At 36.2% G+C, this 26,233-nt stretch overlaps 1 protein-coding gene across 1 annotated transcript in view; it reads right to left on the bottom strand.

Moving 5' to 3' along the window:
* LOC140735838 (uncharacterized) overlaps positions 1-25,370 on the bottom strand; it is a 32,580-nt gene extending 7,210 nt beyond the window's left edge. Inside the window, exon 1 of the mRNA XM_073061351.1 lies at positions 22,667-25,370. Within this exon, the coding sequence (XP_072917452.1) occupies positions 22,872-24,449 (1,578 nt within the window). The 5' untranslated portion in view covers positions 24,450-25,370 and the 3' untranslated portion in view covers positions 22,667-22,871. The remainder of the gene's footprint in view (positions 1-22,666) is intronic.
* Between the last annotated feature and the right edge of the window lie 863 nt (positions 25,371-26,233).

Genomic DNA, 26,233 nt, shown 5'->3' on the forward strand with positions numbered 1-26,233 from the left:
AGAGCCATGGAATACTCAAATGCAAGGTGAATTCAGGAAGCTACCTCATAACATTTAGAGTGGAACAGTAAATATCTTTGTTTACTTCTGTAAACGGTAATGTTCCATTGTGTAAAAAAGTTGAAGTTACTAAAAGTAACTTCTCCAACATTGGTAGCACCCTCATAAAATTGGTTGCATACTACTCTAAATCATATGGTAAGCAAAATAATAAGGTTTACATCAAGTTATCACATAGTAGTTTCCCGCAAAATTCATCTCTGCACTCTATTGAGCTGAATGCATTACTTTCTATTCTATGCATTTTGAGTTATGGATGTGTACGTAACTACTCAGGGTGAGGTGGAACGGTATAAATATTGCATGTATCCTACTCAGAGCCATGGAATACTCAAATGCAAGGTGAATTCAGGAAGCTACCTCATAACATTTATAGTGGAACAGTAAATATCTTTGTTTACTTCTGTAAACGGTAATGTTCCATTGTGTAAAAAAGTTGAAGTTACTAAAAGTAACTTCTCCAACATTGGTAGCACCCTCATAAAATTGGTTGCATACTACTCTAAATCATATGGTAAGCAAAATAAAAAGGTTTACATCAAGTTATCACATAGTATTTTCCCGCAAAATTCATCTCTGCACTCTATTGAGCTGAATGCATTACTTTCTATTCTATGCATTTTGAGTTATGGATGTGTACATAACTACTCAGGGTGAGGTGGAACGGTATAAATATTGCATGTATCCTACTCAGAGCCATGGAATACTCAAATGCAAGGTGAATTCAGGAAGCTACCTCATAACATTTAGAGTGGAACAGTAAATATCTTTGTTTACTTCTGTAAACGGTAATGTTCCATTGTGTAAAAAAGTTGAAGTTACTAAAAGTAACTTCTCCAACATTGGTAGCACACACATAAAATCGGTTGCATACTGCTCTAAGTGATGTGGTAAGTAAAATAATTATGTTTAAATCAAGTTATCACATCGTAGTTTTCAGCGAAATTCATTTCTACACTCTATTGAACTGAATGCATTACTTTCTATTCTATGAATTTTGAGTTATGGATGTGTACATAACTACTCAGGGTGAGGTGGAACGGTATAAATATTGCATGTATCCTACTCAGAGCCATGGAATACTCAAATGCAAGGTGAATTCAGGAAGCTACCTCATAACATTTAGAGTGGAACAGTAAATATCTTTGTTTACTTCTGTAAACGGTAATGTTCCATTGTGTAAAAAAGTTGAAGTTACTAAAAGTAACTTCTTCAACAATGGTAGCACACACATAAAATCGGTTGCATACTGCTCTAAGTGATGTGGTAAGTAAAATAATTATGTTTACATCAAGTTATCACATAGTAGTTTCCCGCAAAATTCATTTCTACACTCTATTGAGCTGAATGCATTACTTTCTATTCTATGCATTTTGAGTTATGGATGTGTACATAACTACTCAGGGTGAGGTGGAACGGTATAAATATTGCATGTATCCTACTCAGAGCCATGGAATACTCAAATGCAAGGTGAATTCAGGAAGCTACCTCATAACATTTAGAGTGGAACAGTAAATATCTTTGTTTACTTCTGTAAACGTTAATGTTCCATTGTGTAAAAAAGTTGAAGTTACTAAAAGTAACTTCTCCAACATTGGTAGCACCCTCATAAAATTGGTTGCATACTACTCTAAATCATATGGTAAGCAAAATAAAAAGGTTTACATCAAGTTATCACATAGTATTTTCCCGCAAAATTCATCTCTGCACTCTATTGAGCTGAATGCATTACTTTCTATTCTATGCATTTTGAGTTATGGATGTGTACATAACTACTCAGGGTGAGGTGGAACGGTATAAATATTGCATGTATCCTACTCAGAGCCATGGAATACTCAAATGCAAGGTGAATTCAGGAAGCTACCTCATAACATTTAGAGTGGAACAGTAAATATCTTTGTTTACTTCTGTAAACGGTAATGTTCCATTGTGTAAAAAAGTTGAAGTTACTAAAAGTAACTTCTCCAACATTGGTAGCACACACATAAAATCGGTTGCATACTGCTCTAAGTGATGTGGTAAGTAAAATAATTATGTTTAAATCAAGTTATCACATCGTAGTTTTCAGCGAAATTCATTTCTACACTCTATTGAACTGAATGCATTACTTTCTATTCTATGAATTTTGAGTTATGGATGTGTACATAACTACTCAGGGTGAGGTGGAACGGTATAAATATTGCATGTATCCTACTCAGAGCCATGGAATACTCAAATGCAAGGTGAATTCAGGAAGCTACCTCATAACATTTAGAGTGGAACAGTAAATATCTTTGTTTACTTCTGTAAACGGTAATGTTCCATTGTGTAAAAAAGTTGAAGTTACTAAAAGTAACTTCTTCAACAATGGTAGCACACACATAAAATCGGTTGCATACTGCTCTAAGTGATGTGGTAAGTAAAATAATTATGTTTACATCAAGTTATCACATAGTAGTTTCCCGCAAAATTCATTTCTACACTCTATTGAGCTGAATGCATTACTTTCTATTCTATGCATTTTGAGTTATGGATGTGTACATAACTACTCAGGGTGAGGTGGAACGGTATAAACATTGCATGTATCCTACTCAGAGCCATGGAATACTCAAATGCAAGGTGAATTCAGGAAGCTACATCATAACATTTAGAGTGGAACAGTAAATATCTTTGTTTACTTCGGTAAACGGTTATGTTCCATTGTGTAAAAAAGTTGAAGTTACTAAAAGTAACTTCTCCAACATTGGTAGCACACACATAAAATCGGTTGCATACTGCTCTAAGTGATGTGGTAAGTAAAATAATTATGTTTACATCAAGTTATCACATCGTAGTTTTCAGCAAAATTCATTTCTACACTCTATTGAACTGAATGCATTACTTTCTATTCTATGCATTTTGAGTTATGGATGTGTACATAACTACTCAGGGTGAGGTGGAACGGTATAAATATTGCATGTATCCTACTCAGAGCCATGGAATACTCAAATGCAAGGTGAATTCAGGAAGCTACCTCATAACATTTAGAGTGGAACAGTAAATATCTTTGTTTACTTCTGTAAACGGTAATGTTCCATTGTGTAAAAAAGTTGAAGTTACTAAAAGTAACTTCTCCAACATTGGTAGCACCCTCATAAAATTGGTTGCATACTACTCTAAATCATATGGTAAGCAAAATAATAAGGTTTACATCAAGTTATCACATAGTAGTTTCCCGCAAAATTCATCTCTGCACTCTATTGAGCTGAATGCATTACTTTCTATTCTATGCATTTTGAGTTATGGATGTGTACGTAACTACTCAGGGTGAGGTGGAACGGTATAAATATTGCATGTATCCTACTCAGAGCCATGGAATACTCAAATGCAAGGTGAATTCAGGAAGCTACCTCATAACATTTATAGTGGAACAGTAAATATCTTTGTTTACTTCTGTAAACGGTAATGTTCCATTGTGTAAAAAAGTTGAAGTTACTAAAAGTAACTTCTCCAACATTGGTAGCACCCTCATAAAATTGGTTGCATACTACTCTAAATCATATGGTAAGCAAAATAAAAAGGTTTACATCAAGTTATCACATAGTATTTTCCCGCAAAATTCATCTCTGCACTCTATTGAGCTGAATGCATTACTTTCTATTCTATGCATTTTGAGTTATGGATGTGTACATAACTACTCAGGGTGAGGTGGAACGGTATAAATATTGCATGTATCCTACTCAGAGCCATGGAATACTCAAATGCAAGGTGAATTCAGGAAGCTACCTCATAACATTTAGAGTGGAACAGTAAATATCTTTGTTTACTTCTGTAAACGGTAATGTTCCATTGTGTAAAAAAGTTGAAGTTACTAAAAGTAACTTCTCCAACATTGGTAGCACACACATAAAATCGGTTGCATACTGCTCTAAGTGATGTGGTAAGTAAAATAATTATGTTTAAATCAAGTTATCACATCGTAGTTTTCAGCGAAATTCATTTCTACACTCTATTGAACTGAATGCATTACTTTCTATTCTATGAATTTTGAGTTATGGATGTGTACATAACTACTCAGGGTGAGGTGGAACGGTATAAATATTGCATGTATCCTACTCAGAGCCATGGAATACTCAAATGCAAGGTGAATTCAGGAAGCTACCTCATAACATTTAGAGTGGAACAGTAAATATCTTTGTTTACTTCTGTAAACGGTAATGTTCCATTGTGTAAAAAAGTTGAAGTTACTAAAAGTAACTTCTTCAACAATGGTAGCACACACATAAAATCGGTTGCATACTGCTCTAAGTGATGTGGTAAGTAAAATAATTATGTTTACATCAAGTTATCACATAGTAGTTTCCCGCAAAATTCATTTCTACACTCTATTGAGCTGAATGCATTACTTTCTATTCTATGCATTTTGAGTTATGGATGTGTACATAACTACTCAGGGTGAGGTGGAACGGTATAAATATTGCATGTATCCTACTCAGAGCCATGGAATACTCAAATGCAAGGTGAATTCAGGAAGCTACCTCATAACATTTAGAGTGGAACAGTAAATATCTTTGTTTACTTCTGTAAACGGTAATGTTCCATTGTGTAAAAAAGTTGAAGTTACTAAAAGTAACTTCTCCAACATTGGTAGCACACACATAAAATCGGTTGCATACTGCTCTAAGTGCTGTGGTAAGTAAAATAATTATGTTTAAATCAAGTTATCACATCGTAGTTTTCAGCGAAATTCATTTCTACACTCTATTGAACTGAATGCATTACTTTCTATTCTATGAATTTTGAGTTATGGATGTGTACATAACTACTCAGGGTGAGGTGGAACGGTATAAATATTGCATGTATCCTACTCAGAGCCATGGAATACTCAAATGCAAGGTGAATTCAGGAAGCTACCTCATAACATTTAGAGTGGAACAGTAAATATCTTTGTTTACTTCTGTAAACGGTAATGTTCCATTGTGTAAAAAAGTTGAAGTTACTAAAAGTAACTTCTTCAGCAATGGTAGCACACACATAAAATCGGTTGCATACTGCTCTAAGTGATGTGGTAAGTAAAATAATTATGTTTACATCAAGTTATCACATAGTAGTTTCCCGCAAAATTCATTTCTACACTCTATTGAGCTGAATGCATTACTTTCTATTCTATGCATTTTGAGTTATGGATGTGTACATAACTACTCAGGGTGAGGTGGAACGGTATAAACATTGCATGTATCCTACTCAGAGCCATGGAATACTCAAATGCAAGGTGAATTCAGGAAGCTACCTCATAACATTTAGAGTGGAACAGAAAATATCTTTGTTTACTTCTGTAAACGGTAATGTTCCATTGTGTAAAAAAGTTGAAGTTACTAAAAGTAACTTCTCCAACATTGGTAGCACACACATAAAATCGGTTGCGTACTGCTCTAAGTGATGTGGTAAGTAAAATAATTATGTTTACATCAAGTTATCACATAGCAGTTTTCAGCAAAATTCATTTCTACACTCTATTGAACTGAATGCATTACTTTCTATTCTATGAATTTTGAGTTATGGATGTGTACATAACTACTCAGGGTGAGGTGGAACGGTATAAATATTGCATGTATCCTACTCAGAGCTATGGAATACTCAAATGCAAGGTGAATTCAGGAAGCTACCTCATAACATTTAGAGTGGAACAGTAAATATCTTTGTTTACTTCTGTAAACGGTAATGTTCCATTGTGTAAAAAAGTTGAAGTTACTAAAAGTAACTTCTCCAACATTGGTAGCACACACATAAAATCGGTTGCATACTGCTCTAAGTGATGTGGTAAGTAAAATAATTATGTTTACATCAAGTTATCACATCGTAGTTTTCAGCAAAATTCATTTCTGCACTCTATTGAACTGAATGCATTACTTTCTATTCTATGCATTTTGAGTTATGGATGTGTACGTAACTACTCAGGGTGAGGTGGAACGGTATAAATATTGCATGTATCCTACTCAGAGCCATGGAATACTCAAATGCAAGGTGAATTCAGGAAGCTACCTCATAACATTTAGAGTGGAACAGTAAATATCTTTGTTTACTTCTGTAAACGGTAATGTTCCATTGTGTAAAAAAGTTGAAGTTACTAAAAGTAACTTCTCCAAGATTGGTAGCACCCTCATAAAATTGGTTGCATACTACTCTAAATCATATGGTAAGCAAAATAATAAGGTTTACATCAAGTTATCACATAGTAGTTTCCCGCAAAATTCATCTCTGCACTCTATTGAGCTGAATGCATTACTTTCTATTCTATGCATTTTGAGTTATGGATGTGTACGTAACTACTCAGGGTGAGGTGGAACGGTATAAATATTGCATGTATCCTACTCAGAGCCATGGAATACTCAAATGCAAGGTGAATTCAGGAAGCTACCTCATAACATTTATAGTGGAACAGTAAATATCTTTGTTTACTTCTGTAAACGGTAATGTTCCATTGTGTAAAAAAGTTGAAGTTACTAAAAGTAACTTCTCCAACATTGGTAGCACCCTCATAAAATTGGTTGCATACTACTCTAAATCATATGGTAAGCAAAATAATAAGGTTTACATCAAGTTATCACATAGTAGTTTCCCGCAAAATTCATCTCTGCACTCTATTGAGCTGAATGCATTACTTTCTATTCTATGCATTTTGAGTTATGGATGTGTACGTAACTACTCAGGGTGAGGTGGAACGGTATAAATATTGCATGTATCCTACTCAGAGCCATGGAATACTCAAATGCAAGGTGAATTCAGGAAGCTACCTCATAACATTTAGAGTGGAACAGTAAATATCTTTGTTTACTTCTGTAAACGGTAATGTTCCATTGTGTAAAAAAGTTGAAGTTACTAAAAGTAACTTCTCCAACATTGGTAGCACCCTCATAAAATTGGTTGCATACTACTCTAAATCATATGGTAAGCAAAATAAAAAGGTTTACATCAAGTTATCACATAGTATTTTCCCGCAAAATTCATCTCTGCACTCTATTGAGCTGAATGCATTACTTTCTATTCTATGCATTTTGAGTTATGGATGTGTACATAACTACTCAGGGTGAGGTGGAACGGTATAAATATTGCATGTATACTACTCAGAGCCATGGAATACTCAAATGCAAGGTGAATTCAGGAAGCTACCTCATAACATTTAGAGTGGAACAGTAAATATCTTTGTTTACTTCTGTAAACGGTAATGTTCCATTGTGTAAAAAAGTTGAAGTTACTAAAAGTAACTTCTTCAACAATGGTAGCACACACATAAAATCGGTTGCATACTGCTCTAAGTGATGTGGTAAGTAAAATAATTATGTTTACATCAAGTTATCACATAGTAGTTTCCCGCAAAATTCATTTCTACACTCTATTGAGCTGAATGCATTACTTTCTATTCTATGCATTTTGAGTTATGGATGTGTACATAACTACTCAGGGTGAGGTGGAACGGTATAAACATTGCATGTATCCTACTCAGAGCCATGGAATACTCAAATGCAAGGTGAATTCAGGAAGCTACCTCATAACATTTAGAGTGGAACAGTAAATATCTTTGTTTACTTCTGTAAACGGTAATGTTCCATTGTGTAAAAAAGTTGAAGTTACTAAAAGTAACTTCTCCAACATTGGTAGCACACACATAAAATCGGTTGCATACTGCTCTAAGTGATGTGGTAAGTAAAATAATTATGTTTACATCAAGTTATCACATCGTAGTTTTCAGCAAAATTCATTTCGACACTCTATTGAACTGAATGCATTACTTTCTATTCTATGCATTTTGAGTTATGGATGTGTACATAACTACTCAGGGTGAGGTGGAACGGTATAAATATTGCATGTATCCTACTCAGAGCCATGGAATACTCAAATGCAAGGTGAATTCAGGAAGCTACCTCATAACATTTAGAGTGGAACAGTAAATATCTTTGTTTACTTCTGTAAACGGTAATGTTCCATTGTGTAAAAAAGTTGAAGTTACTAAAAGTAACTTCTCCAACATTGGTAGCACCCTCATAAAATTGGTTGCATACTACTCTAAATCATATGGTAAGCAAAATAATAAGGTTTACATCAAGTTATCACATAGTAGTTTCCCGCAAAATTCATCTCTGCACTCTATTGAGCTGAATGCATTACTTTCTATTCTATGCATTTTGAGTTATGGATGTGTACGTAACTACTCAGGGTGAGGTGGAACGGTATAAATATTGCATGTATCCTACTCAGAGCCATGGAATACTCAAATGCAAGGTGAATTCAGGAAGCTACCTCATAACATTTATAGTGGAACAGTAAATATCTTTGTTTACTTCTGTAAACGGTAATGTTCCATTGTGTAAAAAAGTTGAAGTTACTAAAAGTAACTTCTCCAACATTGGTAGCACCCTCATAAAATTGGTTGCATACTACTCTAAATCATATGGTAAGCAAAATAAAAAGGTTTACATCAAGTTATCACATAGTATTTTCCCGCAAAATTCATCTCTGCACTCTATTGAGCTGAATGCATTACTTTCTATTCTATGCATTTTGAGTTATGGATGTGTACATAACTACTCAGGGTGAGGTGGAACGGTATAAATATTGCATGTATCCTACTCAGAGCCATGGAATACTCAAATGCAAGGTGAATCCAGGAAGCTACCTCATAACATTTATAGTGGAACAGTAAATATCTTTGTTTACTTCTGTAAACGGTAATGTTCCATTGTGTAAAAAAGTTGAAGTTACTAAAAGTAACTTCTCCCACATTGGTAGCACACACATAAAATCGGTTGCATACTGCTCTAAGTGATGTGGTAAGTAAAATAATTATGTTTAAATCAAGTTATCACATCGTAGTTTTCAGCGAAATTCATTTCTACACTCTATTGAACTGAATGCATTACTTTCTATTCTATGAATTTTGAGTTATGGATGTGTACATAACTACTCAGGGTGAGGTGGAACGGTATAAATATTGCATGTATCCTACTCAGAGCCATGGAATACTCAAATGCAAGGTGAATTCAGGAAGCTACCTCATAACATTTAGAGTGGAACAGTAAATATCTTTGTTTACTTCTGTAAACGGTAATGTTCCATTGTGTAAAAAAGTTGAAGTTACTAAAAGTAACTTCTTCAGCAATGGTAGCACACACATAAAATCGGTTGCATACTGCTCTAAGTGATGTGGTAAGTAAAATAATTATGTTTACATCAAGTTATCACATAGTAGTTTCCCGCAAAATTCATTTCTACACTCTATTGAGCTGAATGCATTACTTTCTATTCTATGCATTTTGAGTTATGGATGTGTACATAACTACTCAGGGTGAGGTGGAACGGTATAAACATTGCATGTATCCTACTCAGAGCCATGGAATACTCAAATGCAAGGTGAATTCAGGAAGCTACCTCATAACATTTAGAGTGGAACAGTAAATATCTTTGTTTACTTCTGTAAACGGTAATGTTCCATTGTGTAAAAAAGTTGAAGTTACTAAAAGTAACTTCTCCAACATTGGTAGCACACACGTAAAATCGGTTGCGTACTGCTCTAAGTGATGTGGTAAGTAAAATAATTATGTTTACATCAAGTTATCACATAGCAGTTTTCAGCAAAATTCATTTCTACACTCTATTGAACTGAATGCATTACTTTCTATTCTATGCATTTTGAGTTATGGATGTGTACGTAACTACTCAGGGTGAGGTGGAACGGTATAAATATTGCATGTATCCTACTCAGAGCCATGGAATACTCAAATGCAAGGTGAATTCAGGAAGCTACCTCATAACATTTAGAGTGGAACAGTAAATATCTTTGTTTACTTCTGTAAACGGTAATGTTCCATTGTGTAAAAAAGTTGAAGTTACTAAAAGTAACTTCTTCAACAATGGTAGCACACACATAAAATCGGTTGCATACTGCTCTAAGTGATGTGGTAAGTAAAATAATTATGTTTACATCAAGTTATCACATAGTAGTTTCCCGCAAAATTCATTTCTACACTCTATTGAGCTGAATGCATTACTTTCTATTCTATGCATTTTGAGTTATGGATGTGTACATAACTACTCAGGGTGAGGTGGAACGGTATAAACATTGCATGTATCCTACTCAGAGCCATGGAATACTCAAATGCAAGGTGAATTCAGGAAGCTACCTCATAACATTTAGAGTGGAACAGTAAATATCTTTGTTTACTTCTGTAAACGGTAATGTTCCATTGTGTAAAAAAGTTGAAGTTACTAAAAGTAACTTCTCCAACATTGGTAGCACACACATAAAATCGGTTGCGTACTGCTCTAAGTGATGTGGTAAGTAAAATAATTATGTTTACATCAAGTTATCACATAGTAGTTTTCAGCAAAATTCATTTCTACACTCTATTGAACTGAATGCATTACTTTCTATTCTATGAATTTTGAGTTATGGATGTGTACATAACTACTCAGGGTGAGGTGGAACGGTATAAATATTGCATGTATCCTACTCAGAGCTATGGAATACTCAAATGCAAGGTGAATTCAGGAAGCTACCTCATAACATTTAGAGTGGAACAGTAAATATCTTTGTTTACTTCTGTAAACGGTAATGTTCCATTGTGTAAAAAAGTTGAAGTTACTAAAAGTAACTTCTCCAACATTGGTAGCACACACATAAAATCGGTTGCATACTGCTCTAAGTGATGTGGTAAGTAAAATAATTATGTTTACATCAAGTTATCACATCGTAGTTTTCAGCAAAATTCATTTCTGCACTCTATTGAACTGAATGCATTACTTTCTATTCTATGCATTTTGAGTTATGGATGTGTACGTAACTACTCAGGGTGAGGTGGAACGGTATAAATATTGCATGTATCCTACTCAGAGCCATGGAATACTCAAATGCAAGGTGAATTCAGGAAGCTACATCATAACATTTAGAGTGGAACAGTAAATATCTTTGTTTACTTCGGTAAACGGTTATGTTCCATTGTGTAAAAAAGTTGAAGTTACTAAAAGTAACTTCTCCAACATTGGTAGCACACACATAAAATCGGTTGCATACTGCTCTAAGTGATGTGGTAAGTAAAATAATTATGTTCACATCAAGTTATCACATCGTAGTTTTCAGCAAAATTCATTTCTACACTCTATTGAACTGAATGCATTACTTTCTATTCTATGCATTTTGAGTTATGGATGTGTACATAACTACTCAGGGTGAGGTGGAACGGTATAAATATTGCATGTATCCTACTCAGAGCCATGGAATACTCAAATGCAAGGTGAATTCAGGAAGCTACCTCATAACATTTAGAGTGGAACAGTAAATATCTTTGTTTACTTCTGTAAACGGTAATGTTCCATTGTGTAAAAAAGTTGAAGTTACTAAAAGTAACTTCTCCAACATTGGTAGCACCCTCATAAAATTGGTTGCATACTACTCTAAATCATATGGTAAGCAAAATAATAAGGTTTACATCAAGTTATCACATAGTAGTTTCCCGCAAAATTCATCTCTGCACTCTATTGAGCTGAATGCATTACTTTCTATTCTATGCATTTTGAGTTATGGATGTGTACGTAACTACTCAGGGTGAGGTGGAACGGTATAAATATTGCATGTATCCTACTCAGAGCCATGGAATACTCAAATGCAAGGTGAATTCAGGAAGCTACCTCATAACATTTATAGTGGAACAGTAAATATCTTTGTTTACTTCTGTAAACGGTAATGTTCCATTGTGTAAAAAAGTTGAAGTTACTAAAAGTAACTTCTCCAACATTGGTAGCACCCTCATAAAATTGGTTGCATACTACTCTAAATCATATGGTAAGCAAAATAAAAAGGTTTACATCAAGTTATCACATAGTATTTTCCCGCAAAATTCATCTCTGCACTCTATTGAGCTGAATGCATTACTTTCTATTCTATGCATTTTGAGTTATGGATGTGTACATAACTACTCAGGGTGAGGTGGAACGGTATAAATATTGCATGTATCCTACTCAGAGCCATGGAATACTCAAATGCAAGGTGAATTCAGGAAGCTACCTCATAACATTTAGAGTGGAACAGTAAATATCTTTGTTTAGTTCTGTAAACGGTAATGTTCCATTGTGTAAAAAAGTTGAAGTTACTAAAAGTAACTTCTCCAACATTGGTAGCACACACATAAAATCGGTTGCATACTGCTCTAAGTGATGTGGTAAGTAAAATAATTATGTTTACATCAAGTTATCACATAGTAGTTTCCCGCAAAATTCATTTCTACACTCTATTGAGCTGAATGCATTACTTTCTATTCTATGCATTTTGAGTTATGGATGTGTACATAACTACTCAGGGTGAGGTGGAACGGTATAAACATTGCATGTATCCTACTCAGAGCCATGGAATACTCAAATGCAAGGTGAATTCAGGAAGCTACCTCATAACATTTAGAGTGGAACAGAAAATATCTTTGTTTACTTCTGTAAACGGTAATGTTCCATTGTGTAAAAAAGTTGAAGTTACTAAAAGTAACTTCTCCAACATTGGTAGCACACACATAAAATCGGTTGCGTACTGCTCTAAGTGATGTGGTAAGTAAAATAATTATGTTTACATCAAGTTATCACATAGCAGTTTTCAGCAAAATTCATTTCTACACTCTATTGAACTGAATGCATTACTTTCTATTCTATGAATTTTGAGTTATGGATGTGTACATAACTACTCAGGGTGAGGTGGAACGGTATAAATATTGCATGTATCCTACTCAGAGCTATGGAATACACAAATGCAAGGTGAATTCAGGAAGCTACCTCATAACATTTAGAGTGGAACAGTAAATATCTTTGTTTACTTCTGTAAACGGTAATGTTCCATTGTGTAAAAAAGTTGAAGTTACTAAAAGTAACTTCTCCAACATTGGTAGCACACACATAAAATCGGTTGCATACTGCTCTAAGTGATGTGGTAAGTAAAATAATTATGTTTACATCAAGTTATCACATCGTAGTTTTCAGCAAAATTCATTTCTGCACTCTATTGAACTGAATGCATTACTTTCTATTCTATGCATTTTGAGTTATGGATGTGTACGTAACTACTCAGGGTGAGGTGGAACGGTATAAATATTGCATGTATCCTACTCAGAGCCATGGAATACTCAAATGCAAGGTGAATTCAGGAAGCTACCTCATAACATTTAGAGTGGAACAGTAAATATCTTTGTTTACTTCTGTAAACGGTAATGTTCCATTGTGTAAAAAAGTTGAAGTTACTAAAAGTAACTTCTCCAAGATTGGTAGCACCCTCATAAAATTGGTTGCATACTACTCTAAATCATATGGTAAGCAAAATAATAAGGTTTACATCAAGTTATCACATAGTAGTTTCCCGCAAAATTCATCTCTGCACTCTATTGAGCTGAATGCATTACTTTCTATTCTATGCATTTTGAGTTATGGATGTGTACGTAACTACTCAGGGTGAGGTGGAACGGTATAAATATTGCATGTATCCTACTCAGAGCCATGGAATACTCAAATGCAAGGTGAATTCAGGAAGCTACCTCATAACATTTATAGTGGAACAGTAAATATCTTTGTTTACTTCTGTAAACGGTAATGTTCCATTGTGTAAAAAAGTTGAAGTTACTAAAAGTAACTTCTCCAACATTGGTAGCACCCTCATAAAATTGGTTGCATACTACTCTAAATCATATGGTAAGCAAAATAATAAGGTTTACATCAAGTTATCACATAGTAGTTTCCCGCAAAATTCATCTCTGCACTCTATTGAGCTGAATGCATTACTTTCTATTCTATGCATTTTGAGTTATGGATGTGTACGTAACTACTCAGGGTGAGGTGGAACGGTATAAATATTGCATGTATCCTACTCAGAGCCATGGAATACTCAAATGCAAGGTGAATTCAGGAAGCTACCTCATATCATTTAGAGTGGAACAGTAAATATCTTTGTTTACTTCTGTAAACGGTAATGTTCCATTGTGTAAAAAAGTTGAAGTTACAAAAAGTAACTTCTCCAACATTGGTAGCACCCTCATAAAATTGGTTGCATACTACTCTAAATCATATGGTAAGCAAAATAAAAAGGTTTACATCAAGTTATCACATAGTATTTTCCCGCAAAATTCATCTCTGCACTCTATTGAGCTGAATGCATTACTTTCTATTCTATGCATTTTGAGTTATGGATGTGTACATAACTACTCAGGGTGAGGTGGAACGGTATAAATATTGCATGTATCCTACTCAGAGCCATGGAATACTCAAATGCAAGGTGAATTCAGGAAGCTACCTCATAACATTTAGAGTGGAACAGTAAATATCTTTGTTTACTTCTGTAAACGGTAATGTTCCATTGTGTAAAAAAGTTGAAGTTACTAAAAGTAACTTCTCCAACATTGGTAGCACACACATAAAATCGGTTGCATACTGCTCTGTGATGTGGTAAGTAAAATAATTATGTTTAAATCAAGTTATCACATCGTAGTTTTCAGCGAAATTCATTTCTACACTCTATTGAACTGAATGCATTACTTTCTATTCTATGCATTTTGAGTTATGGATGTGTACATAACTACTCAGGGTGAGGTGGAACGGTATAAATATTGCATGTATCCTACTCAGAGCCATGGAATACTCAAATGCAAGGTGAATTCAGGAAGCTACCTCATAACATTTAGAGTGGAACAGTAAATATCTTTGTTTACTTCTGTAAACGGTAATGTTCCATTGTGTAAAAAAGTTGAAGTTACTAAAAGTAACTTCTTCAACAATGGTAGCACACACATAAAATCGGTTGCATACTGCTCTAAGTGATGTGGTATGTAAAATAATTATGTTTACATCAAGTTATCACATAGTAGTTTCCCGCAAAATTCATTTCTACACTCTATTGAGCTGAATGCATTACTTTCTATTCTATGCATTTTGAGTTATGGATGTGTACATAACTACTCAGGGTGAGGTGGAACGGTATAAATATTGCATGTATCCTACTCAGAGCCATGGAATACTCAAATGCAAGGTGAATTCAGGAAGCTACCTCATAACATTTAGAGTGGAACAGTAAATATCTTTGTTTACTTCTGTAAACGGTAATGTTCCATTGTGTAAAAAAGTTGAAGTTACTAAAAGTAACTTCTCCAACATTGGTAGCACACACATAAAATCGGTTGCATACTGCTCTAAGTGATGTGGTAAGTAAAATAATTATGTTTAAATCAAGTTATCACATCGTAGTTTTCAGCGAAATTCATTTCTACACTCTATTGAACTGAATGCATTACTTTCTATTCTATGAATTTTGAGTTATGGATGTGTACATAACTACTCAGGGTGAGGTGGAACGGTATAAATATTGCATGTATCCTACTCAGAGCCATGGAATACTCAAATGCAAGGTGAATTCAGGAAGCTACCTCATAACATTTAGAGTGGAACAGTAAATATCTTTGTTTACTTCTGTAAACGGTAATGTTCCATTGTGTAAAAAAGTTGAAGTTACTAAAAGTAACTTCTTCAACAATGGTAGCACACACATAAAATCGGTTGCATACTGCTCTAAGTGATGTGGTAAGTAAAATAATTATGTTTACATCAAGTTATCACATAGTAGTTTCCCGCAAAATTCATTTCTACACTCTATTGAGCTGAATGCATTACTTTCTATTCTATGCATTTTGAGTTATGGATGTGTACATAACTACTCAGGGTGAGGTGGAACGGTATAAACATTGCATGTATCCTACTCAGAGCCATGGAATACTCAAATGCAAGGTGAATTCAGGAAGCTACCTCATAACATTTAGAGTGGAACAGTAAATATCTTTGTTTACTTCTGTAAACGGTAATGTTCCATTGTGTAAAAAAGTTGAAGTTACTAAAAGTAACTTCTCCAACATTGGTAGCACACACATAAAATCGGTTGCATACTGCTCTAAGTGATGTGGTAAGTAAAATAATTATGTTTACATCAAGTTATCACATCGTAGTTTTCAGCAAAATTCATTTCTACACTCTATTGAACTGAATGCATTACTTTCTATTCTATGCATTTTGAGTTATGGATGTGTACATAACTACTCAGGGTGAGGTGGAACGGTATAAATATTGCATGTATCCTACTCAGAGCCATGGAATACTCAAATGCAAGGTGAATTCAGGAAGCTACCTCATAACATTTAGAGTGGAACAGTAAATATCTTTGTTTACTTCTGTAAACGGTAATGTTCCATTGTGTAAAAAAGTTGAAGTTACTAAAAGTAACTTCTCCAACATTGGTAGCACCCTCATAAAATTGGTTGCATACTACTCTAAATCATATGGTAAGCAAAATAAAAAGGTTTACATCAAGTTATCACATAGTATTTTCCCGCAAAATTCATCTCTGCACTCTATTGAGCTGAATGCATTACTTTCTATTCTATGCATTTTGAGTTATGGATGTGTACATAACTACTCAGGGTGAGGTGGAACGGTATAAATATTGCATGTATCCTACTCAGAGCCATGGAATACTCAAATGCAAGGTGAATCCAGGAAGCTACCTCATAACATTTATAGTGGAACAGTAAATATCTTTGTTTACTTCTGTAAACGGTAATGTTCCATTGTGTAAAAAAGTTGAAGTTACTAAAAGTAACTTCTCCCACATTGGTAGCACACACATAAAATCGGTTGCATACTGCTCTAAGTGATGTGGTAAGTAAAATAATTATGTTTAAATCAAGTTATCACATCGTAGTTTTCAGCGAAATTCATTTCTACACTCTATTGAACTGAATGCATTACTTTCTATTCTATGAATTTTGAGTTATGGATGTGTACATAACTACTCAGGGTGAGGTGGAACGGTATAAATATTGCATGTATCCTACTCAGAGCCATGGAATACTCAAATGCAAGGTGAATTCAGGAAGCTACCTCATAACATTTAGAGTGGAACAGTAAATATCTTTGTTTACTTCTGTAAACGGTAATGTTCCATTGTGTAAAAAAGTTGAAGTTACTAAAAGTAACTTCTCCAACATTGGTAGCACACACATAAAATCGGTTGCATACTGCTCTAAGTGATGTGGTAAGTAAAATAATTATGTTTACATCAAGTTATCACATCGTAGTTTTCAGCAAAATTCATTTCTACACTCTATTGAACTGAATGCATTACTTTCTATTCTATGCATTTTGAGTTATGGATGTGTACATAACTACTCAGGGTGAGGTGGAACGGTATAAATATTGCATGTATCCTACTCAGAGCCATGGAATACTCAAATGCAAGGTGAATTCAGGAAGCTACCTCATAACATTTAGAGTGGAACAGTAAATATCTTTGTTTACTTCTGTAAACGGTAATGTTCCATTGTGTAAAAAAGTTGAAGTTACTAAAAGTAACTTCTCCAACATTGGTAGCACCCTCATAAAATTGGTTGCATACTACTCTAAATCATATGGTAAGCAAAATAAAAAGGTTTACATCAAGTTATCACATAGTATTTTCCCGCAAAATTCATCTCTGCACTCTATTGAGCTGAATGCATTACTTTCTATTCTATGCATTTTGAGTTATGGATGTGTACATAACTACTCAGGGTGAGGTGGAACGGTATAAATATTGCATGTATCCTACTCAGAGCCATGGAATACTCAAATGCAAGGTGAATCCAGGAAGCTACCTCATAACATTTATAGTGGAACAGTAAATATCTTTGTTTACTTCTGTAAACGGTAATGTTCCATTGTGTAAAAAAGTTGAAGTTACTAAAAGTAACTTCTCCCACATTGGTAGCACACACATAAAATCGGTTGCATACTGCTCTAAGTGATGTGGTAAGTAAAATAATTATGTTTAAATCAAGTTATCACATCGTAGTTTTCAGCGAAATTCATTTCTACACTCTATTGAACTGAATGCATTACTTTCTATTCTATGAATTTTGAGTTATGGATGTGTACATAACTACTCAGGGTGAGGTGGAACGGTATAAATATTGCATGTATCCTACTCAGAGCCATGGAATACTCAAATGCAAGGTGAATTCAGGAAGCTACCTCATAACATTTAGAGTGGAACAGTAAATATCTTTGTTTACTTCTGTAAACGGTAATGTTCCATTGTGTAAAAAAGTTGAAGTTACTAAAAGTAACTTCTTCAGCAATGGTAGCACACACATAAAATCGGTTGCATACTGCTCTAAGTGATGTGGTAAGTAAAATAATTATGTTTACATCAAGTTATCACATAGTAGTTTCCCGCAAAATTCATTTCTACACTCTATTGAGCTGAATGCATTACTTTCTATTCTATGCATTTTGAGTTATGGATGTGTACATAACTACTCAGGGTGAGGTGGAACGGTATAAACATTGCATGTATCCTACTCAGAGCCATGGAATACTCAAATGCAAGGTGAATTCAGGAAGCTACCTCATAACATTTAGAGTGGAACAGTAAATATCTTTGTTTACTTCTGTAAACGGTAATGTTCCATTGTGTAAAAAAGTTGAAGTTACTAAAAGTAACTTCTCCAACATTGGTAGCACACACGTAAAATCGGTTGCGTACTGCTCTAAGTGATGTGGTAAGTAAAATAATTATGTTTACATCAAGTTATCACATAGCAGTTTTCAGCAAAATTCATTTCTACACTCTATTGAACTGAATGCATTACTTTCTATTCTATGCATTTTGAGTTATGGATGTGTACGTAACTACTCAGGGTGAGGTGGAACGGTATAAATATTGCATGTATCCTACTCAGAGCCATGGAATACTCAAATGCAAGGTGAATTCAGGAAGCTACCTCATAACATTTAGAGTGGAACAGTAAATATCTTTGTTTACTTCTGTAAACGGTAATGTTCCATTGTGTAAAAAAGTTGAAGTTACTAAAAGTAACTTCTTCAACAATGGTAGCACACACATAAAATCGGTTGCATACTGCTCTAAGTGATGTGGTAAGTAAAATAATTATGTTTACATCAAGTTATCACATAGTAGTTTCCCGCAAAATTCATTTCTACACTCTATTGAGCTGAATGCATTACTTTCTATTCTATGCATTTTGAGTTATGGATGTGTACATAACTACTCAGGGTGAGGTGGAACGGTATAAACATTGCATGTATCCTACTCAGAGCCATGGAATACTCAAATGCAAGGTGAATTCAGGAAGCTACCTCATAACATTTAGAGTGGAACAGTAAATATCTTTGTTTACTTCTGTAAACGGTAATGTTCCATTGTGTAAAAAAGTTGAAGTTACTAAAAGTAACTTCTCCAACATTGGTAGCACACACATAAAATCGGTTGCGTACTGCTCTAAGTGATGTGGTAAGTAAAATAATTATGTTTACATCAAGTTATCACATAGTAGTTTTCAGCAAAATTCATTTCTACACTCTATTGAACTGAATGCATTACTTTCTATTCTATGAATTTTGAGTTATGGATGTGTACATAACTACTCAGGGTGAGGTGGAACGGTATAAATATTGCATGTATCCTACTCAGAGCTATGGAATACTCAAATGCAAGGTGAATTCAGGAAGCTACCTCATAACATTTAGAGTGGAACAGTAAATATCTTTGTTTACTTCTGTAAACGGTAATGTTCCATTGTGTAAAAAAGTTGAAGTTACTAAAAGTAACTTCTCCAACATTGGTAGCACACACATAAAATCGGTTGCATACTGCTCTAAGTGATGTGGTAAGTAAAATAATTATGTTTACATCAAGTTATCACATCGTAGTTTTCAGCAAAATTCATTTCTGCACTCTATTGAACTGAATGCATTACTTTCTATTCTATGCATTTTGAGTTATGGATGTGTACGTAACTACTCAGGGTGAGGTGGAACGGTATAAATATTGCATGTATCCTACTCAGAGCCATGGAATACTCAAATGCAAGGTGAATTCAGGAAGCTACATCATAACATTTAGAGTGGAACAGTAAATATCTTTGTTTACTTCGGTAAACGGTTATGTTCCATTGTGTAAAAAAGTTGAAGTTACTAAAAGTAACTTCTCCAACATTGGTAGCACACACATAAAATCGGTTGCATACTGCTCTAAGTGATGTGGTAAGTAAAATAATTATGTTCACATCAAGTTATCACATCGTAGTTTTCAGCAAAATTCATTTCTACACTCTATTGAACTGAATGCATTACTTTCTATTCTATGCATTTTGAGTTATGGATGTGTACATAACTACTCAGGGTGAGGTGGAACGGTATAAATATTGCATGTATCCTACTCAGAGCCATGGAATACTCAAATGCAAGGTGAATTCAGGAAGCTACCTCATAACATTTAGAGTGGAACAGTAAATATCTTTGTTTACTTCTGTAAACGGTAATGTTCCATTGTGTAAAAAAGTTGAAGTTACTAAAAGTAACTTCTCCAACATTGGTAGCACCCTCATAAAATTGGTTGCATACTACTCTAAATCATATGGTAAGCAAAATAATAAGGTTTACATCAAGTTATCACATAGTAGTTTCCCGCAAAATTCATCTCTGCACTCTATTGAGCTGAATGCATTACTTTCTATTCTATGCATTTTGAGTTATGGATGTGTACGTAACTACTCAGGGTGAGGTGGAACGGTATAAATATTGCATGTATCCTACTCAGAGCCATGGAATACTCAAATGCAAGGTGAATTCAGGAAGCTACCTCATAACATTTATAGTGGAACAGTAAATATCTTTGTTTACTTCTGTAAACGGTAATGTTCCATTGTGTAAAAAAGTTGAAGTTACTAAAAGTAACTTCTCCAACATTGGTAGCACCCTCATAAAATTGGTTGCATACTACTCTAAATCATATAGTAAGCAAAATAAAAAGGTTTACATCAAGTTATCACATAGTATTTTCCCGCAAAATTCATCTCTGCACTCTATTGAGCTGAATGCATTACTTTCTATTCTATGCATTTTGAGTTATGGATGTGTACATAACTACTCAGGGTGAGGTGGAACGGTATAAATATTGCATGTATCCTACTCAGAGCCATGGAATACTCAAATGCAAGGTGAATTCAGGAAGCTACCTCATAACATTTAGAGTGGAACAGTAAATATCTTTGTTTAGTTCTGTAAACGGTAATGTTCCATTGTGTAAAAAAGTTGAAGTTACTAAAAGTAACTTCTCCAACATTGGTAGCACACACATAAAATCGGTTGCCGACTGCTCTAAGTGATGTGGTAAGTAAAATAATTATGTTTACATCAAGTTATCACATCGTAGTTTTCAGCAAAATTCATTTCTGCACTCTATTGAACTGAATGCATTACTTTCTATTCTATGCATTTTGAGTTATGGATGTGTACGTAACTACTCAGGGTGAGGTGGAACGGTATAAATATTGCATGTATCCTACTCAGAGCCATGGAATACTCAAATGCAAGGTGAATTCAGGAAGCTACATCATAACATTTAGAGTGGAACAGTAAATATCTTTGTTTACTTCGGTAAACGGTTATGTTCCATTGTGTAAAAAAGTTGAAGTTACTAAAAGTAACTTCTCCAACATTGGTAGCACACACATAAAATCGGTTGCATACTGCTCTAAGTGATGTGGTAAGTAAAATAATTATGTTTACATTGTTACGAAAACCCCGTAACCAGGTAACTTACCAGCAAAGATAGATGGATCAGCTGAGTCGGATGCTACTATTTTCAAACGTTTTATTCAATAAGGGCACAAACGTATGGTTAATACAAACATTCAAATCGTCAAAACTCAATCTAAAACACCGGTGTAACCATAATCAATCAGAAATAAGCTCTTTCGTTGTCTAGGGTATATAATACTGAGTCCAATTGGAAATATAAAGAGTCACTCTGAAGTCTGCAGGCTTTTGGTTTCACGTGTTGGAGAGAGAGAGAGATAAAACGGAAAAACTTGCCGTTTACATCCGTGTAATCAGGGGAGCGATCTTCCCCGTTGTTAGTTAAAAGCGATCTTCCGTTGGTTCCAGCCACAAACCCCGCATTCGGAATTTAACGCACGTGGCTTATTTCAAAATGGCTTCCCGTTCCCACGGGAAGCGTTATCGTGCTTCTTGGTGTCTCCTTGGTGCGTCTGAGGGTCGTCCTCTTTCAGACCCTTCTTTATACTGCCTCACGGGATCTCAGGTGTCAATCAGGTTGCAGGTGGTGCAATCTCTCTCTCAACCAGCCCACTTTGCCCGAGGGCTTTACAATGTCCCTGCGAGTTGGCACGTCTGCAGTCCCCAGGTGTCTCCTGAGAACAATGCCACAGTCACCAGCTTTTGTCCCAGTGGAATGTCTTTCCATTTCCTGTGTCCATTCAGCCTGTCTCTCTCTCTCTCTCTTTTGGGTCGTTGACCCCCCCTTTTACTAGGGCTCTTGCAATTCTCACAAAGGAGGGGGCTGGTATCATAACACCTCCCCTCTTAAAAAGGTTTTTACCAGCGGTTAAAACCCAGAGTGGTACAGTCTTACAGAAATTTTGAATCTAATACAGAGTAATACAGTTATACATTCAAGTCAGCATCTAAACAGTTAACAAGTACAGTGCCCCTTTCCTTTAATACCTTAACCTCACGTGCCATGCTAACGCCTAGCAGCATCAGACTTCAGCTCAATAACCACCTTATTTATTTGCTTTCTTCGGCAACATAACTAAGGAGGTGTGATCTTAGCTTACATACATCTACAAAGGTTCATGCAAAAGACAAATTTTTATGCTACTTTCAAACTTAACAGTCAAGCTTCCATGGGTGTTGTCTTTATTATTCACATACTTTGTCAAAATCCCTTAAAACCGGCTTCTGCTATTTTAAAAATCGCGCCCCCATTAACCCTCGCCTTTTTTCCGGTTAATTCCCTCGTGGCGATCTTGGGCACCCTGGCGAAATAAGCTTTCGCCCGCTCCTTTCATAGGAGTTATTTTATCAGCGTGTTCCAAACTTAGACCACCCAATTCCTTAATTTTAGGCCATTTGTCGTTTTTCTCTTCAGGACCCGTCATGCTATTAGTTTTTAATTCCAACTCCTCTTTCAGGTAGCATTTCGATTGCAACCTCTTCACACCCCACCCTGGCGTAACAATAGAGTGGGGGGCCCCGCTATTTCCCGACTCACTCTGTGAGCGATCTGCCAGGTTTAAAATTTCTTCCTTCGACTTGGGAACTACAGACTTTCCGTTTCCTTCAGTAACAATCCTCATTCCCCCCTTAAATTCGGCACTAACCTTGGCCCCACTCTCGAACACAAACACCGTGGAACTCACACTTCCCACGGTTACCAAGGTTAACCCTTTTCCTACTGAACCAACCCTATCTGATCCACAAAGACGGCCGCCCCGTCCCCCTGAATCAAACACCTCAGACTTCCTCTGAGCTCTGTTACCAGGTTCAGCACCACGTGCGCCCCCATCTTGGACACACTCAAACGGGACATTGGCCCCTTCCAGGCTTTCAATACCCGTACCTTTTTCAAATTCTAACGTCCCCCGATCCTTCCAGCTACTCTCTAGGCAGCCCCCCGTTGGGGAAGGCGCAACCCTGCAAGCTGAAACAACCTCCTCGGCCATTTCAGCTGACTTCTCTACAGCAAGGATACCCTTCCTCTCTAAGACTGCCCTCATTTCACTCTCGGGACAATCGAGAACACCTTTAGAACTCTGAACTTCTTCAAACAATTCTGCCAAACCAGACAGATTAACCATGTCCAACTCTGGACATTTTAACAACTTTATCCGTTTCTCAACTTTAGTTCCTACCTCTAGGACCTTTCTCTTCACTAAGGGCAGGGCTATTTCCTCTCCCTTACCCCCTTTTACTTTACTGCTTTCTGTTTTACCACCCTCGGAACCCTCATGGTACAGGGTCGGTAAAAACATCTTGGCCAGATCACCACTGGCTTCATTTAAACTGTCCTCTTTCTCAGCCGCTTTTTCCGACAGGCTGCGAGTGACCGCGCATGCGCGATAGCTTTGGGACTCTAGGGGCGGGGCCACCGCACTCGCCGGTCGGCGGGTCGGCATCATGGCTGCCCAAATCCTCCCTCCTGCTAACACACTTTGTAACAACGCGACCCACTGCTCTTGTGGCCACTTCTGGTTCACTGCCACCGTTTCAAAAAACAAGAAATAACTATCAACATCCGTCTCTTCGAACGGAGGTACTACTCTCAGCTCCCGACTAACATTAAACCGCTCTCTCCTTAGCTCCTCCCTCTCTCTTTCTCTCCCCGCTGCCGCTCTCTCGGCTGCTGCTAACTCTCTGATCCGAATTTCATGCTGTCTTTGCCTCTCCGCTTGATTCTGCTCGTTTTCCATCTCTAACCCCTTCGCCAAATTTAACAAGTCTGCTTTGGTGCTCACCTCTAGCGCCGCCACAGTCGCGTTTTTCATAAATTCACACACGTCCATCTTTGCTGGTTTTTCTGTCTGGCTACCTGCGTACCAGATCCAAATTATTTTTTTTTTTGACTTACAATCCCAATTGACTGACCTCCCCCTTTTTGGTGTCAAATCCCGAGACGAGAACCCCACTTGTTACGAAAACCCCGTAACCAGGTAACTTACCAGCAAAGATAGATGGATCAGCTGAGTCGGATGCTACTATTTTCAAACGTTTTATTCAATAAGGGCACAAACGTATGGTTAATACAAACATTCAAATCGTCAAAACTCAATCTAAAACACCGGTGTAACCATAATCAATCAGAAATAAGCTCTTTCGTTGTCTAGGGTATATAATACTGAGTCCAATTGGAAATATAAAGAGTCACTCTGAAGTCTGCAGGCTTTTGGTTTCACGTGTTGGAGAGAGAGAGAGATAAAACGGAAAAACTTGCCGTTTACATCCGTGTAATCAGGGGAGCGATCTTCCCCGTTGTTAGTTAAAAGCGATCTTCCGTTGGTTCCAGCCACAAACCCCGCATTCGGAATTTAACGCACGTGGCTTATTTCAAAATGGCTTCCCGTTCCCACGGGAAGCGTTATCGTGCTTCTTGGTGTCTCCTTGGTGCGTCTGAGGGTCGTCCTCTTTCAGACCCTTCTTTATACTGCCTCACGGGATCTCAGGTGTCAATCAGGTTGCAGGTGGTGCAATCTCTCTCTCAACCAGCCCACTTTGCCCGAGGGCTTTACAATGTCCCTGCGAGTTGGCACGTCTGCAGTCCCCAGGTGTCTCCTGAGAACAATGCCACAGTCACCAGCTTTTGTCCCAGTGGAATGTCTTTCCATTTCCTGTGTCCATTCAGCCTGTCTCTCTCTCTCTCTCTTTTGGGTCGTTGACCCCCCCTTTTACTAGGGCTCTTGCAATTCTCACAAAGGAGGGGGCTGGTATCATAACAACATCAAGTTATCACATCGTAGTTTTCAGCAAAATTCATTTCTACACTCTATTGAACTGAATGCATTACTTTCTATTCTATGCATTTTGAGTTATGGATGTGTACATAACTACTCAGGGTGAGGTGGAACGGTATAAATATTGCATGTATCCTACTCAGAGCCATGGAATACTCAAATGCAAGGTGAATTCAGGAAGCTACCTCATAACATTTAGAGTGGAACAGTAAATATCTTTGTTTACTTCTGTAAACGGTAATGTTCCATTGTGTAAAAAAGTTGAAGTTACTAAAAGTAACTTCTCCAACATTGGTAGCACCCTCATAAAATTGGTTGCATACGACTCTAAATCATATGGTAAGCAAAATAATAAGGTTTACATCAAGTTATCACATAGTAGTTTCCCGCAAAATTCATCTCTGCACTCTATTGAGCTGAATGCATTACTTTCTATTCTATGCATTTTGAGTTATGGATGTGTACGTAACTACTCAGGGTGAGGTGGAACGGTATAAATATTGCATGTATCCTACTCAGAGCCATGGAATACTCAAATGCAAGGTGAATTCAGGAAGCTACCTCATAACATTTATAGTGGAACAGTAAATATCTTTGTTTACTTCTGTAAACGGTAATGTTCCATTGTGTAAAAAAGTTGAAGTTACTAAAAGTAACTTCTCCAACATTGGTAGCACCCTCATAAAATTGGTTGCATACTACTCTAAATCATATGGTAAGCAAAATAAAAAGGTTTACATCAAGTTATCACATAGTATTTTCCCGCAAAATTCATCTCTGCACTCTATTGAGCTGAATGCATTACTTTCTATTCTATGCATTTTGAGTTATGGATGTGT

The sequence above is a fragment of the Hemitrygon akajei genome, chromosome 11, assembly GCF_048418815.1.
Source record: "Hemitrygon akajei chromosome 11, sHemAka1.3, whole genome shotgun sequence".
Classification (NCBI taxonomy): Eukaryota; Metazoa; Chordata; class Chondrichthyes; order Myliobatiformes; family Dasyatidae; genus Hemitrygon; species Hemitrygon akajei.